Raw genomic sequence first — 14,225 nt, 5'->3', positions numbered from 1 at the left:
TGTTTACACGTGGGCTTTGACACATTCCGAAACTTTGGAGTTTAACTCACACAACCTTAGAAAACACTCCCCAGACAGCACGTAAGGGTTTAGCAAATATTTATTTCTTTAGCATCTAAGTTGCACTAAATAGAAATCGTACATAAGGGTACAGGCAAAGGATGCAGTGTAGAGCAGCAGGTCCACAAGATAGTCCGAGCAGGGTCAGTGGTCTTTGGACCTGACCGCTAGATGGTAAGTCTCATTGCTTCTAATTGGTGACAGGAAGTAAGAAAGCACATGCTGTTTTGGACCTGGGCACATAAAAGAGAATCAGAGAGGCAAGAACCGCCCCCTCCCCATATAGTACTCTAGCTTGTTACTAAGCCATCTAAACACAAACAGAACACATTCAGTTGTAACAAAAGCCAAAATATAATGCTCTCTTCCCAAGAAAAAAAATAAACATACCAGCTTAAATAAAACACTACAATCAAAACAGTGTTCGTGGAAAGTCTATTATTTATAACTGAGTCAAAGCAACAGTTGTTGGCCTGAAAAATGAGCACTGCTCTTGCAAAAGTGACTCGGATGCGATTCTCTGCTGTAAGAACAAGAACGTGGGCTCCTCCCCACGCGGCATCTACGAGGGACTTTGCTCTGGGAGCTCAGGTATCTTCCCGATCCCAAGAGGTTTTCTTAATGTATCTGGCAGGCTAAAGACAACTCATTTTTAAGGACAATGGCTGCTGTGTTTGTTTCATGCTTAACACCAACACTCAGAACTATTATTGTATTTTACAAATTTTACAAATGTTCAGAGTCGCTATGAAGATTTACAAAGCCCTACACCCTATAGCAAATATTAAACACTCCATAAAAACATCCTAGTGTGTAACTAATTTGGGCAAAGAAAAAGCTCTAAAGTATATACAGACCTGCCATTTACTAAACTGGCAAAAACTTTCTGTTCCCTTTTCCCCCCCTAGAGCTCTTCTTTGTGTTTATTTCCACTTTAATCCCTGCTTCTCCAAGTTCATAGCTTTGCATTGAAATATTCAGCAATAAAAACAAAGGAAAAAAATGGCAATGTAGAATGTTAGACATGGAAGAGGTCTCACAATTCCTGAAGCAAAGCCTTTTCAAGGTGCCATTCTCTTTGCCAACAAATCCACACCCCTCACTCAGTAGGGCTGATGAAAAGTTGAAAGAGGAGAAACACACTGTTCTGTATCAAGGCTTGTTCTACTCCCAGGACCTCTTCCTTCACAGAGCACAACACACTGGAGATCTGAAGAAGCAGGAGACTGATCTTATACGGAGGTGCCTCCTTGAACGTAGGATGGGTGGTTATGACTCTTTCTCAGCCTAATGTTTGCTCCTGAAGGGCACAATTTCTCTTCCCCAGGTCTATCCATGACTGGGCAAAATGCAGTGGGTCAGGGCCCACTCTTAATTCCTCCCTGTCTTGCAGGTAGCTAAACACGTGTCTTTTCCTGAGTTCGAGAAAAAGAGGATAAATCTGGTCAATCCATTTGTGATTTTCCAAGCCTGGACATTTCTCAAAGGAGATCCTGAATTCGAATTCTGACACCAGACAGGACAAAAGACGGGGTATGCGTTTTGTGGTATGTTTCAGATTCTCAAGGACAGAGCAACATAGGTTGTTGGTTTTTTGAGAGGACAATGCCGGTTTATCTAAAGTATGTCGTGATGTGTGCGCGCATGTGCACTGCACTGGCACGCATGTTTGAGGGAAGAAAGGGGGAGAGACTGAGCAAAAGGGGAAAGTATACACATATATGTATGAAAATGTAGTGCTCTCTCTAAATTGTGGACTTGAGTCCTCTAAATTTTCTTATCAGAATTCTCTCAAATTAGCACTTTAAAAAGCTCCCCCTCTTACTAGTCATCTCATTTACTTGAACAGCTTCAAGGTATATTTAATTCTTAAGGCTTATATCACAGAAAAGTTATTGTCCTCCGTCTTATCTCTTCAGTTGGACAAAAATGGCAACAACGTATGTGTTATCTGCCTTACTTAAAAAAAGAAATCTGAATATAGGAAAAAACCCCACTTTCCCTTTTCTTGTATAATGGCAGAATGTTTTCAGTAAATTGTGCTTTATTGACTTATCTGTTCACTTTGAGTGTTTCAGACATAAACTTTGCTAAAGACCCTGTGATCCGTGGTTATGGTTCTACTTCTCTACAACTGGGCAGGATTTTACTGATAAATATGCTGTGTTCAGTTAATATTGGTGGGCAGCAATGACCTCCAGTGGATTCATGGGCAAACAGCAACTGTATTTTTCAGAGAATGTTAATTTTCAAAGTATTTCCACGCTTTAGACCTTTTGGAGCTTGGTGGCTTAACAAATGAACTTTTTAAACTTTTCTTTTAAAGAAATCTATGTATTTCTTAGTTTTTGAATGAAATTGCAAGTCATTACAAGTTATCAACACTTGGACTTTCTGAGTTATATACCCTATAAGTTAACTTTGAGAACTGAAATGAATAAGGTTTACATTTAAATAAATATTTATAATTTTTTTCATGTGTAATTCTCTCACTTTTAATTTTTATTTAAAAGACAAACCATGAGGGACTGTGGACTCTGAGAAACAAACTGAGGGTTTTGGAGGGGAAGGGTTTTGGAGGTTGGGTGAGCCTGGTGGTGGGTATTAAGGAGGGCACGTATTGCATGGAGCCCTGGGTGTGGTGCATAAACAATGAATGCTGGAACACTGTAAAGAAATTTAAAAAATAAATAAAAATAAAAAAAACAAAAATCTCAACAAAACTTCACACTTTAGAAAGGCAATCACTAAATGAAAAGGAGAAGGAAAGACTTCAAGAAACAAGCATTTTTCGAAAATAAAAACTTTTGATACTCTTTATGAAGGAAAAAGCATTCTAGACATCTTGGGAGTTAAGTGAACTCGTGAAACAATTTTCTTATTTGTTAACATTAAAATAGGGAACTTTGATATCTGACAGCAATCTGCTTTAACATTTTTAAAATAACAAACTTTTGTTTCTGGAGTACCTTTTGTATTTCAGGGAAGATTATTTAGAAGGAATAAAATTTAAGTTTTAATAGAGCTTCGATGCTGTAATATCTTCATTTTTGGCTTGTGAGGTAATAAATTATTCATAAACACATTATCTCCATCTTAGAGCATGACATAAGCAATAAGACATTTTTATTTGTTTTTTTTTCCCTGAAAATGGACGAGATGGATTAACAGAAGCTGCTTTTAAATCTTTACTAGACAATCTTAAAAAGAGAAAAAAGAGAATATATTTTTTCTACCACAAGAGGGCAGCAAAAACTTTTTCAGTTAGACTTCTAACTGAAACTTCAACTTTTTTGTTTTATTTTTTATTTTTTTTAAATATATATCTTAATTGGAAGTTACCTTAACTTCATTCTTTATGCTGTGGAGTGAAATTGAAAGGACGTGTTTTCATCATGAAATGTAACTATCGTAAATGGAAATGAATGGATTGTTTTATGAAGGGCACGAACCTCAAGGTGACCACAATTTTTCTTTCATGGTTTACGATACTTACAACACACCTGCTTCATACAACACATAGCTTAGATACTAACACGAGAATTCTTAAAAAGTACAGACAGCTCATATGAGAACGTTAAAGTACTGGATATTCTGTATATTTTACATCGTGGAGGAAAGATAGAATTCAGAAAGATTAAAATATATATTTCATTTTTTTTTCATGCTTATGAAAATCTCTTGATTTTTCACCAATATTCCAGTAATCCCAAGTCTTCCAAGGGTAAAATAATAACTGTTAAGGAGAAGCAGCCAAGTACTCAAAACTACAGCTAGGGTCACTTTTTGGTAAATATAGTGGGAAGCCACTGAGGAATACATTTGTTCCGAAAAATTAGTTAATTTTATGAGATTTTTAACCAGTCCAATGAGTACATAGAATAATTTATCATAATACCTTCACAGTCATTTCTGTGTTACAGAACTCTTTTAAGCAATACAAAGAAAGCTGAGTGGTTTCTCTTCCTTGTGGCCCTGGTCGTCCTGTTTATTTTCGGTTCCAAACAGAAATTCTCCAGAAGCCAGCAGACGGTTTCGCCCCCTCAGGAGTCCAGGGTGTGCCTGGGCAGGCGATAGTGCTCGGCTTTGGGACGCAGCTTCTTTTCCTGTGGGTTGGCATATTTCCACTTGGAAGGCGACATTTTGAGCTTTTTCCTCTTCTTATCTGTGCACCAGACCTTTTCACAGTATTCTTCCACTCTCTGGAAGTTGCTGTAACCAATCAGCTGCAAGAATTCTTTATACCAGGGTTTTGCCCCGTGTGGGAGGCTGGTCTGGACTGGACAGGGCATCTTGTGGGGCCCGTCCTCTTCATAGTCTTTGTGGAACATTTCCTCTACTCTCTCCTCGTCCACTACCTCCAGGGTAATTTTACGGACGGTATGGACAAAACCGTGCTCTACGGTCTGGCAAAAATAGGTCCCAGCATCCATTTTGCGAACCCTCAGGAAGAGTAAACCGAGGTCCATCTTAACCACTCTGTCGTCTGTCTTCACCTGCAACAACAAGAAAATTAATGCCACTAGAATATTTTCCAGGATACAATACCAACCTAGAAACCCTTTCACTGTCTTGATGCTTTCTAAATGTTTGTGATCCCCTGATGAATTCCTGAGAGTCATAGATGCGTCCGAGTGACCGAGCGAGTGAGAAGGATGACGTGTGTATGCTGAACTTACATTTGAAATCACTGCGTACTGATGATTTTAAGGTTATTTCACATCAATATTGTTAAGAGCAGAACGAGAGAGGTTTCTCCCTAATGATTTCAATTAATCATTAGAAAAAGCCATCGAGTTCAGCAGAGCACTCAACATTAGAGTGCAAATCTGTCCAGTTGATTTAACTTTTTCTTAGCAGACAGCATAAAAGCCATTTCTCACACTGTTTGTTCGCGGGTTCTTATCCTTCCAGAAAGTAAAGACTAGTGTCTCTATAAGGAACTCTGTTAAGAGATTTGAGATACCTTCACTCTCTTTCCTTATGAAGAAAGAAAAAAAAAATCATCCATTCATTAATGAAGTGAGCACTCCTTATATTTCTACAAGGCTTTCTATTTCACAGAGACATAAAAATAAGTCAGAAAAATCCATCATCTGCTCTGAAGAATCTCACTCTCCAGTAAATATTAGTATTGCACATAACTTCAGGGCTCAAATACCTTTTTATGTCTGTGACATAATAAATTACGTACATGACTTCTATAAATAAATACAATTCAAGGTAAGAAGAGCACAATAACGTTTTTGAAAAATATAGCTCATATGATAAATGGCAGGTCTATGGTTTGACATCCGACAAAGCTATACTCAAATATTTCCACCACTATCTATGAATTGTGTGATGTAGGGCATTTATGTATAATCTCTGCCTTAGTTTTCTTCCTAAAAATGGAGATAAGCCTATTGTCACCCTAATGATTGTTGTGAAATTTAAATAAAATAATGTAAGTGAGAACACTTTGTACGGTGCTACAGGCACCTACCTCTCCCTTTCCTGTGTAGTGTTCTTCAGCTAAAAACAAACCAGGAGGTGTTTTCATATGCCCTAGGGTCATACCATTGGTGCTATAAAGATCATTCCCATTACACTGGCTAACTTGGTCCTTGAGAATACAAAACGAAAACAATGTTCGCCTTTGCCAAGACAAAAGGTGCAGACTAAGCAGCCACAACCACTCTGGCAGTAAAGGCCATTAAGACAAGCACGTTTTGGATCCAGGGGCAGGTCCTGGGCAGGCCTGCTGGGTTCAGCTCTCCGGGGCCCTAAGCAGATCCCGCATGGCTAAAGTTGCAGTGTGGACAACACACGATTGTATATCATTATGTAACTACATAATCTGTGAATCATGGCGAAATGGCATTGGCAGTGCCATAAGACAAATTATGAAGCTCTCAGGGGGTTTTGTCCCCCCACCACAAGCCATGTAAGGTAAATTAATTACTCAGCAGTTCCAGAATGACATCACTGGATGAAGGAGCTCCATAAATCCCAGACAGGGGCTTCCCTTGACTTGGCAGGACCGTGTCCAAGTAGGCAGAATGCTACAGCCATTAACTCAAGAAATTCTCTTGTGAGCAAGTAGGAAGCGCTGTTGAACCAAAACCGCCATCATTACATCAAACAACTGTTCATCTGTCGACAGGTTTGCTGAGGAGGGATCCAGGACTCCTGCCACAGGCAGGAACTCAAATGACTTGGCGTCCCTGCTTATGTTCACCACTACTTCCTCCATAAATTTATCACATGTCATGGATGATTCAGACTGTGAAGCTCAGCCTCCAATGTTTTTAAACTCGTGGCTATATGTGACAGAGGGATCTGCCTTCTTAAACCTTATTTTTGTTTGTTTCTTTTTCAAAACAGGCTGGTACATGCCATTTTACTGTCCCGGTTCTCTTCTTGGTTCCGTCTTGTTCTCTTCTGTAGACTTCTTCTTCCCTCTAAGGCACAATCCTCCATCCTTCCCTGATCTCATGTTTTATTGGCATTCATTTGGTAACTCATCTATTTCCTCATTTCAATGAGCTTCCCTAGGACAGTGTCTCTTACACATATATGGTCTACTGTTTCGTGTTTCCTGTTAATTACAGAACACTGACTGAAACTTCCCTGAGCCTTCATTATTTACAATCCACTGTCTTTCCATGCAAACTGCACCCCCCTTTACTAACTTCCTTATTCCTGACAATTATATTCTTCTTCTTCTAGTCCATCTATCCTCATGTGTTGCTCTACTTCCTTCTCATTATTATGCCCTCAGACCCACTACGTTATAAATTCCCATCAACGTTTCTTCTGTGGTGATGGTGGGAACCGTTCACTCCATTTCACTAATTTCCCACAGTGTCATACTTTGTGATGGATACTTCGATCTTACCTCATAGTGGACTCCTCCCAAATCTTCCGTCTTTCTCTTAGGCTCAGCTTGATTCTGTTTCATGACCCACGCTGTTGTACCTGTCAGAGGGACTTCCCTATTGCTGGTTCCATATTGGAAAAGGCTGAATTAAAACACCATCTCTTCCAATGGGCCTCCCTCACACCCCTGTGAGACTGTCCTCCTTCTCTTCCTACCATCATGTCACCTGTTAACCTTTGTCAACTGAGTATGCACTATTATCTGCAAAAAATAACAAGTCCTTCAGCGATTTTGACTGAAACCTTTCCCGTTTCTTTCAATGAAAGAGTAGTATTTTACTCTGCTTCAAATCTCACTTCCTTTTGTCAGCTCCTTATCCAGATTCTATTGCTTGCTCAAGCAGGTAAGAATTGTTCAGTTAACAAGATCCTGCCTTTCTAAAACCATACCCCCAAACAGCGCACTCTAGTGCTTCTCAAGGGTTGGTGGAATAGGTACATTTCTGGATGGAGATCAGTGAGTGTTCTGTAAAGACTTCTTGGATGATTGTGTTTAACCTTCATGGTAATCATGTAAATTAATAAACTATATTTTGGATCATAGGGGAGATCAACTTCATCGTTAGTATTGGTGTTTATCATAGACTCTGAACCATTTTCAGAGCTTTAATGTTTCCAGCTGCTGAGAACAAAGATGAATACAGTATGTTAATGATACGTTCCAGCCAAATAAAAACCAAAGAACATCCCTATGCAGCAAAGTACATAAAAAGTTTTGAAGTCACTGGTATAGAGAGTTAGGGGGATTGAGTCAGCACATGGCACAAAGTGCTACAGGCAGCTGTTTTAAGCACACACGTGCACACGTGTATGTGGGAGTCTGTGTCCTATGTAACGTTCATGGAGATGCCTTATTTTGGTGGTAAAAAATGATCACATTAAATAAAGATTTAAATGATACATAGAATTGCCTGTATCTTATTTGTAAATTTATTTTGCATCTATAGTTGAATAAAAGTCACATGCATAAAGAATGCATTCTTTCTTTCATTCTTATGAGTATTTCATAAACATTTTAATACAAGTTGTGCTAGAAGCCCAAGACCATGTTTTAATTTCAAGGGCAGATGGTGGAGACAACTTTTACAGACACCAGAGTCAAGTCTTCCTTATCCGAACTCTCTCTGTTCCCGGTTCCTTGTATGGCCACTTTCTTTCTCTCTTGCATGGCTGATTCAGGTCTTATTCTTCCTTTCCATTAGTAAACTCCTTTCTACCATCCACCAATCCATTTTGTAAAATTTCTTTCCAAGCTTACACTTTCACTTTTTAATGAATACTTTCTTTTCAGCCCCAAAGATCTCATCTTTCTTTTTATAATTCAATAGCATTCTCATCTGTAGCACACAAGCTGACATTTATATTCCTTGTCAAATAATTTTGCCATGCAAGTTTCATCTTGTTAATTTTAAGTTTCATAAGAAAAAAGGCCTATCTTTTAATTATACTGAGTATTCCATACTGAGGAGAGTGCTCAGAACATAGTGAAAATGAGAACATGCTAGTTTGTTCAGAGTGTACAAGATGCAAGGCCATGGGTTATCCCCATAAAGGTATGTCCAGAAGTGATTCACTTCTTCTATGTAGATCCAGTAGTGATTTGGACAAGGAGGAAGCCAGCATGATTTCAGGAGCAGTCAGTAACTACTGGAAGGGACATGCTTCACAGATATATAGGAAAAGCACTCCTAGGACACTGTCTTTGCCTGGAAGGAATTTGCTTACAAATACCCGCATTGAATATGGTCCTTTGTTTTCTCCCTACTATATTTCCTGTGAGAGGGCAAATATGAACATAAAAAAGACATCCAGTGTAATTTCTGGCATATAACAACAAGTTTATGAAAGTGTTTTAGAATAAAACAAAAAGCAAAAATGAAAATAGATACAAATCCTTGGCCACTGGGTTAGGAGTGCTTTTTTTTTTTTTTCCTCAAGCAGGTAATTCTTTCAAAATCAGAAGCCCAATATGAGAAACACTGTATTGTGTGCATATAAAGTCCAGCCAAGTTCAAAGACATGGAAGCATGACAATTACAATGGGAACTGTCCTCCAGCAATTATTTGCAAGCTAGAGATAGTGCCTGTATCAGAATGTAGGTTTCCCTTCACTGTTACAATGAGTTAGAAATTTCAGTAATAAAAGATGTTTTAACTTCAAAATCTGGATGGCCGTACACTATGAATGTTAAATCACTGTGAAAGTTAAATGTATCTTCCATAGCCCGTGAATACCTAAAAATAAAAGTGACTTAGAAATTTGTATTTGAAGTCCTTCCATGATTTAATCTTTCCACTTTTGTCCACATGGGTACCTTCAGCAGCAAATCTTGATCACACAATTGTTTTTATCAGCTGTACTTTCTCTATGTCTGTAGACCTGATTTCCTTGGCCAAGAAGATGATACATAATATATCACTTTATCAAATACTCTTATAGGCAATCTACAAAAATACAGCATTTCTTACTGAAAATGGTTTTAATATTCTGAGTTATAGAGATTGATTCAGTATGTTTTGTAACGTCAAATAAAAAAAAAGTAATTGAACAAAGAACCCAGCACATCTGGAAGCTGGTCAGGAAGAAGCAGTGATTTCCATGTGTATCAACCATATGGGTCCACGCTCTTCATAGGAAAAGGAAAGACATAGGCCTTTAACTCATTTCTTTCAGAATATATTTAACACTGAAATAGAGTTTTAGTCAAGAAATAAAGACCAATAACATATATTTGTTTGTTTATCTGGCCTATATTCAATAAAAAAAAAATCAGTTGACTTACAGAAAATATATCATACATCACTGCATAAAAATAAAATTCTTCTTTTAAAAAACACTTTTCAATGTGAACCTGCTTTATGATCAAGATGACTGCCCAGCAGGAACAGGGTGAATTACTTGATAGCTCATTTAGGGAAACCTATCACACTATGTAGAGAAGAAATAAAGTTGTATATATACTTCAGATTAACTAAAGATCCAAATTGGAAAACCTTTGTCTAACACAAGAAGATGCTGAGAAGAAAGTTATCATAAATAAGAACTCAAAACCATATTGTGAAAGAATGTTATCTTGAGAAACATCAACTATATTAAAGAGGAAACTTGGAACATTTATATTCAAGAACAAATGAATACATAGAAATGCAAAGAACTCTCGAAAGTCAAGAAAATGGAAAAATAAAAGAGAAAAATAGGGAAAAAACATATCAAAAAGCAAATCAAAGAAGAAGAAACCCAAATGTAAAGTACACAAGTTAATGTTCAATATTACTAGCAATTTTAGAAACACTAATGTAAATAAGACATGACCTTCTACCAGCAAGACAGGCAATAAATAGAAAATACCAAAAACTGGTGAGAGTATGGGAAAATGGGAATCCGCATAAACCACTTTGAGAGTGCAGATGATGCCAAAATTTGGAAAGCGAGCTGACAGAATCACAGAAATGAAGGTTGTCACAAGACAAGAATGCAGAGATTTGCACCCAGGTCTGTCAGAGGTTACTTGAAGAGATGATCCTTAAAGATGTGGTAGTGGGAATTAATGACACTCTTGGTCCACTCTGAGGATGACGGATCAATCAAGATCAATGGAGCCATGCTGTGGGATGCTAAGTCAGAGGCACGAAAGAGCCACAGTAATAAGCCGTGAAGCACAGCGTTGAGTTATAAAGAGAAGGAGAATACGACCTAGAACTCAATAGATTTATTTTTACAGCTCATGGGTACTCAAAATGTTATACTTGTTCAATATAGTGCAAATGATGTAGTATTGGACTTACTCCAATCATTACACGGCATGCATATGGGGAAGCAAACATAAAAGTTGATAAAGGTGGTCCAGGAAAAATGAAGTCAAACAAGAAGGATTTGTATGAACCTATTATGACAATGTGCTGTGAACCAAATGATATGCTTATAATGATTATCTTGGTTTGGCAACCAATAAACTAAGTCTGTAAGATCTGTTCAAGCTCTAGTATACCATTCTCATACGATTTTAGAAATAATGCTGCAAAATACACAAACAGCAGTGTAAGGGTAATGTTTTATTAAAAATTTCCATATGGAAGAATATCGGCATAATCAGGATGAAGGGAAAATAAAAGGAAGGGATGAAAGAAAGATGATGTTTGAACACAGAAATGTATACCATAAGGAACTACACAACTGGTCTATTTAGACTACAAAGTCAACACTAAGTTACCTAGTGATTGAAGGAAAGAGGAAAGTATGCTGAATTCTAAGGCTCAAATGACCCTAAATTATATATTCCTTATCATAGAGAATATAGTCAATGATAATGTAATAGCCTTGTTTGGCGACAGATGACAGCTACACTTGTGGGGAGCACAGCCTAGTGTCTACAGAAGTTGAATCACTGTGTCATACGCCTGAAAATAATGTAACATGGTGTGTTGACTATACTCAAATAAAAAAAAAATATTAGAACAAAAATAAAGTTACTCTTTATAACAAGAACATCTTTTCCCAGCACTGAGGCCTGAGGAAAAAAAATAATCTCTTCTGTGTTTTCATAAAATGAGATAGATACAGGCATCCAAACAAGAGCACTATACTAAACACATTCTCTTAAGGTCACATCTCAAGGTCAAGACAAGATGCCCAAGTACAGTTCAATATAAGCTATTCTACAGGACTCACACAATGTGGAATGGATATAAAATTCTATGCAGAGGTATCTTTTATTATCTAGAAAACCACAGGAACTATAATTTAACCTGGGATCAGGGGAATTAGAGTGAAGAGAATTCATATGATATTGTTTTGATATTGTTGAACATATGTTGATTTGTTCATATGATATTGTTTGATATTGTTGAACATCCACCATGTGTCTGACACTGGGCTTGCAGAGTAACAATGTTAGTTTGTTTAATCAGATGCCCAATGTCAGAGTGAGGAATAAAACACAGGTCTCTGTCTGATTCCATAGATTCAGGAATGCATATTTAATTTTCAAAGATATTCAGTATTCTCCTGGAAAACTAGCCAAAGAGAGTTCTATCTAAACCGCTAGATCCAGTTCTATCCTTATGACCAAAATAATGCTCTCTATTTTCCACTTACAGAACTGTGAAGTTAAAAAAAAAGGGGGGGGGAGAAATTAATGGGCTACACTGCTAATTACTCCAGAAATAAAATATGGGGCAAATGACATTATAAACATATGCTTGTCAAGGCTTAGAAAAGATGAGTGGAGATTTTTTTAAAGACTGAAATAGAAACATCAAAACTATTAAGCAGATGTTTCAAATGAGGGAGAGTTCATGCACTTTCTGTTATGACAACAAGAAAAACAAATAATATTCATGTGGAACAAACCTCATGCTTTCAGTACATGTGTAAAAAGACAGTATCATAAACTTATGGCTGTCATTGATCCCTTAGGCTTTCTGTCATGGGTTAGCACTGGGAAGGTCAAGAAAATACAGGTCACTTAGCAAACAACATGGTAGAATAAGGATGAGATTTTACTTCTTAATTCTTCTAGTGTTGATGATGTAATAAATCTGCAACATTAAAAGATGTAACTTATATACTCCATTTTTCTCTTGGTTTCACAAGAGAAGCTGTCTCCACAATGCACTGAATCACCAATAAAATTAGTTTTATTTAAAGCTGTGCAAATTCTGCAGGGATGCAATGAGCTCCGAGTTATCTGGAAGGAACCACTGATTGATAAGTTAACCATGCTTCTTAGATTTCTCAACAGTATTCAAATGACTTTGATGAATTCATCCTACTTAGTAGGTGGTCTGAGAGCAGAGTTAAAAGTAACCACTTTTGGCATCCAGTTAAAAAAAAAAAAGAATTCAGAGAGTGGGGGAAACTGAAGTCTTGGAGTTTTGATGTCAACTTACATTGTTTCTTGGATTTTCTATAATAAACATGCACACTTGTGCATTATTTAAGCAGTCTATACAATGCAGACAATCAGCTATTTTAAAATGAGGTATTTTAAGACACACAAGAACACACAGAAATATTTGCCCTTAAAGAAAGGATCCACAATGGAAAACCAACGAGGATCAAGGGGAAAATGAAACTTCTGTGCTTGGGTCAAGTGTGGCGCTGGTCTTATGGACAGCAACTTACTTTCCTGCCTTATATCACTTTGGAGAATATTTTATGTGTTTTGGGATTGGCCCCCAGTTTCTTCACTGGGGATTTGTGTATGGTAATTCAACTCCTTCCTTGAACTCAACCTTATTTACAGTATCTTTAGGACATACATTGCTTTTGTCAGTAAAGGACTAATGAATAAGTCCAAAAGATCACACTCCCCCCCCCAAAAAAAAAATCATATTGCTTAGTTTTATCAAAAACTCATTCTAATGAAATTATAGTGCTTAGCGCAAAGTGAGGGCTTGGTTATTAATGAAAAAAACCTTTTATCCAAAATACAGAGATATTTTTCACAATAATGCTCATTTAATAAAGCTTCACTCTACCTTAAATCAAAGGCCAACAAACTTCCTGTAAAGAGTGATACAATAAAGATTTTTGGCCTTGGCAGTTCATATGGTCTCTCTCATAACTACTCAACTTTGTGGTTATAGGATGGAAACATCCATAGACACTAGGTAAACAAATGGGCGAGACAGTTTTCAAGTAAAATTTTATTTACAAAGGAGGTGGAGGGCCAGAAGTTTGCAATTTCTGCCTTAAATCATTGTCAGGTTCAAAGAAATACTCTATTTTCAGGTTAAAATCATCTATTCCAAATTTACAACATTCAAGATGAATATTATAATTAAGGTTAAAAAGTTGTTTACTAATCTCGTGAAGAGCTTGACGAAACTACGGTTTTCTTTACCATGATAACTTGGAAAATACATGTAGTGAATTAATAAACATTGAAATCTAAGCAACAAATACATATGTAAATTTTCCTTCATTTCCTTAAGTTTTAAAATGTAGTCCTTATGCATTTTGGAGAAAGAGAAATGCACAAAGAAATACTCCAATTGTCTAACCAAGTGACCTAACAAGTATGAATTCCTTTCCTTTGGAATGTTACTCAAGATCAAACTTTTGCAATTATTTTGGAAGCTTATAAATTCAAGTACATGAACTGAGAATTCATAAACTAGGGTGTATCACTTTAGGTGATTTAGTTACGTTTATAATAGTTTTGTTCTCTGCAATCACAAAAATATCATTTATACATCCTTATATAGGTAAGGAATATTTGAACTAATATGCCAAAGGTAAA

At 37.0% G+C, this 14,225-nt stretch overlaps 1 protein-coding gene across 1 annotated transcript in view; it reads right to left on the bottom strand.

Annotated features, from left to right (window-relative positions):
• Positions 1-2,860: 2,860 nt before the first annotated feature.
• Positions 2,861-14,225, bottom strand: part of SEMA3E (semaphorin 3E) — a 248,975-nt gene continuing 237,610 nt past the window's right edge. Inside the window, exon 17 of the mRNA XM_059396944.1 lies at positions 2,861-4,556. Within this exon, the coding sequence (XP_059252927.1) occupies positions 4,104-4,556 (453 nt within the window). The 3' untranslated portion in view covers positions 2,861-4,103. The remainder of the gene's footprint in view (positions 4,557-14,225) is intronic.

This window comes from Mustela nigripes, chromosome 4 (assembly GCF_022355385.1).
Source record: "Mustela nigripes isolate SB6536 chromosome 4, MUSNIG.SB6536, whole genome shotgun sequence".
NCBI lineage: Eukaryota > Metazoa > Chordata > Mammalia > Carnivora > Mustelidae > Mustela > Mustela nigripes.
Note: the sequence above shows the minus strand (reverse complement) of the source record. Positions and strands in the feature narration are given on the sequence as shown.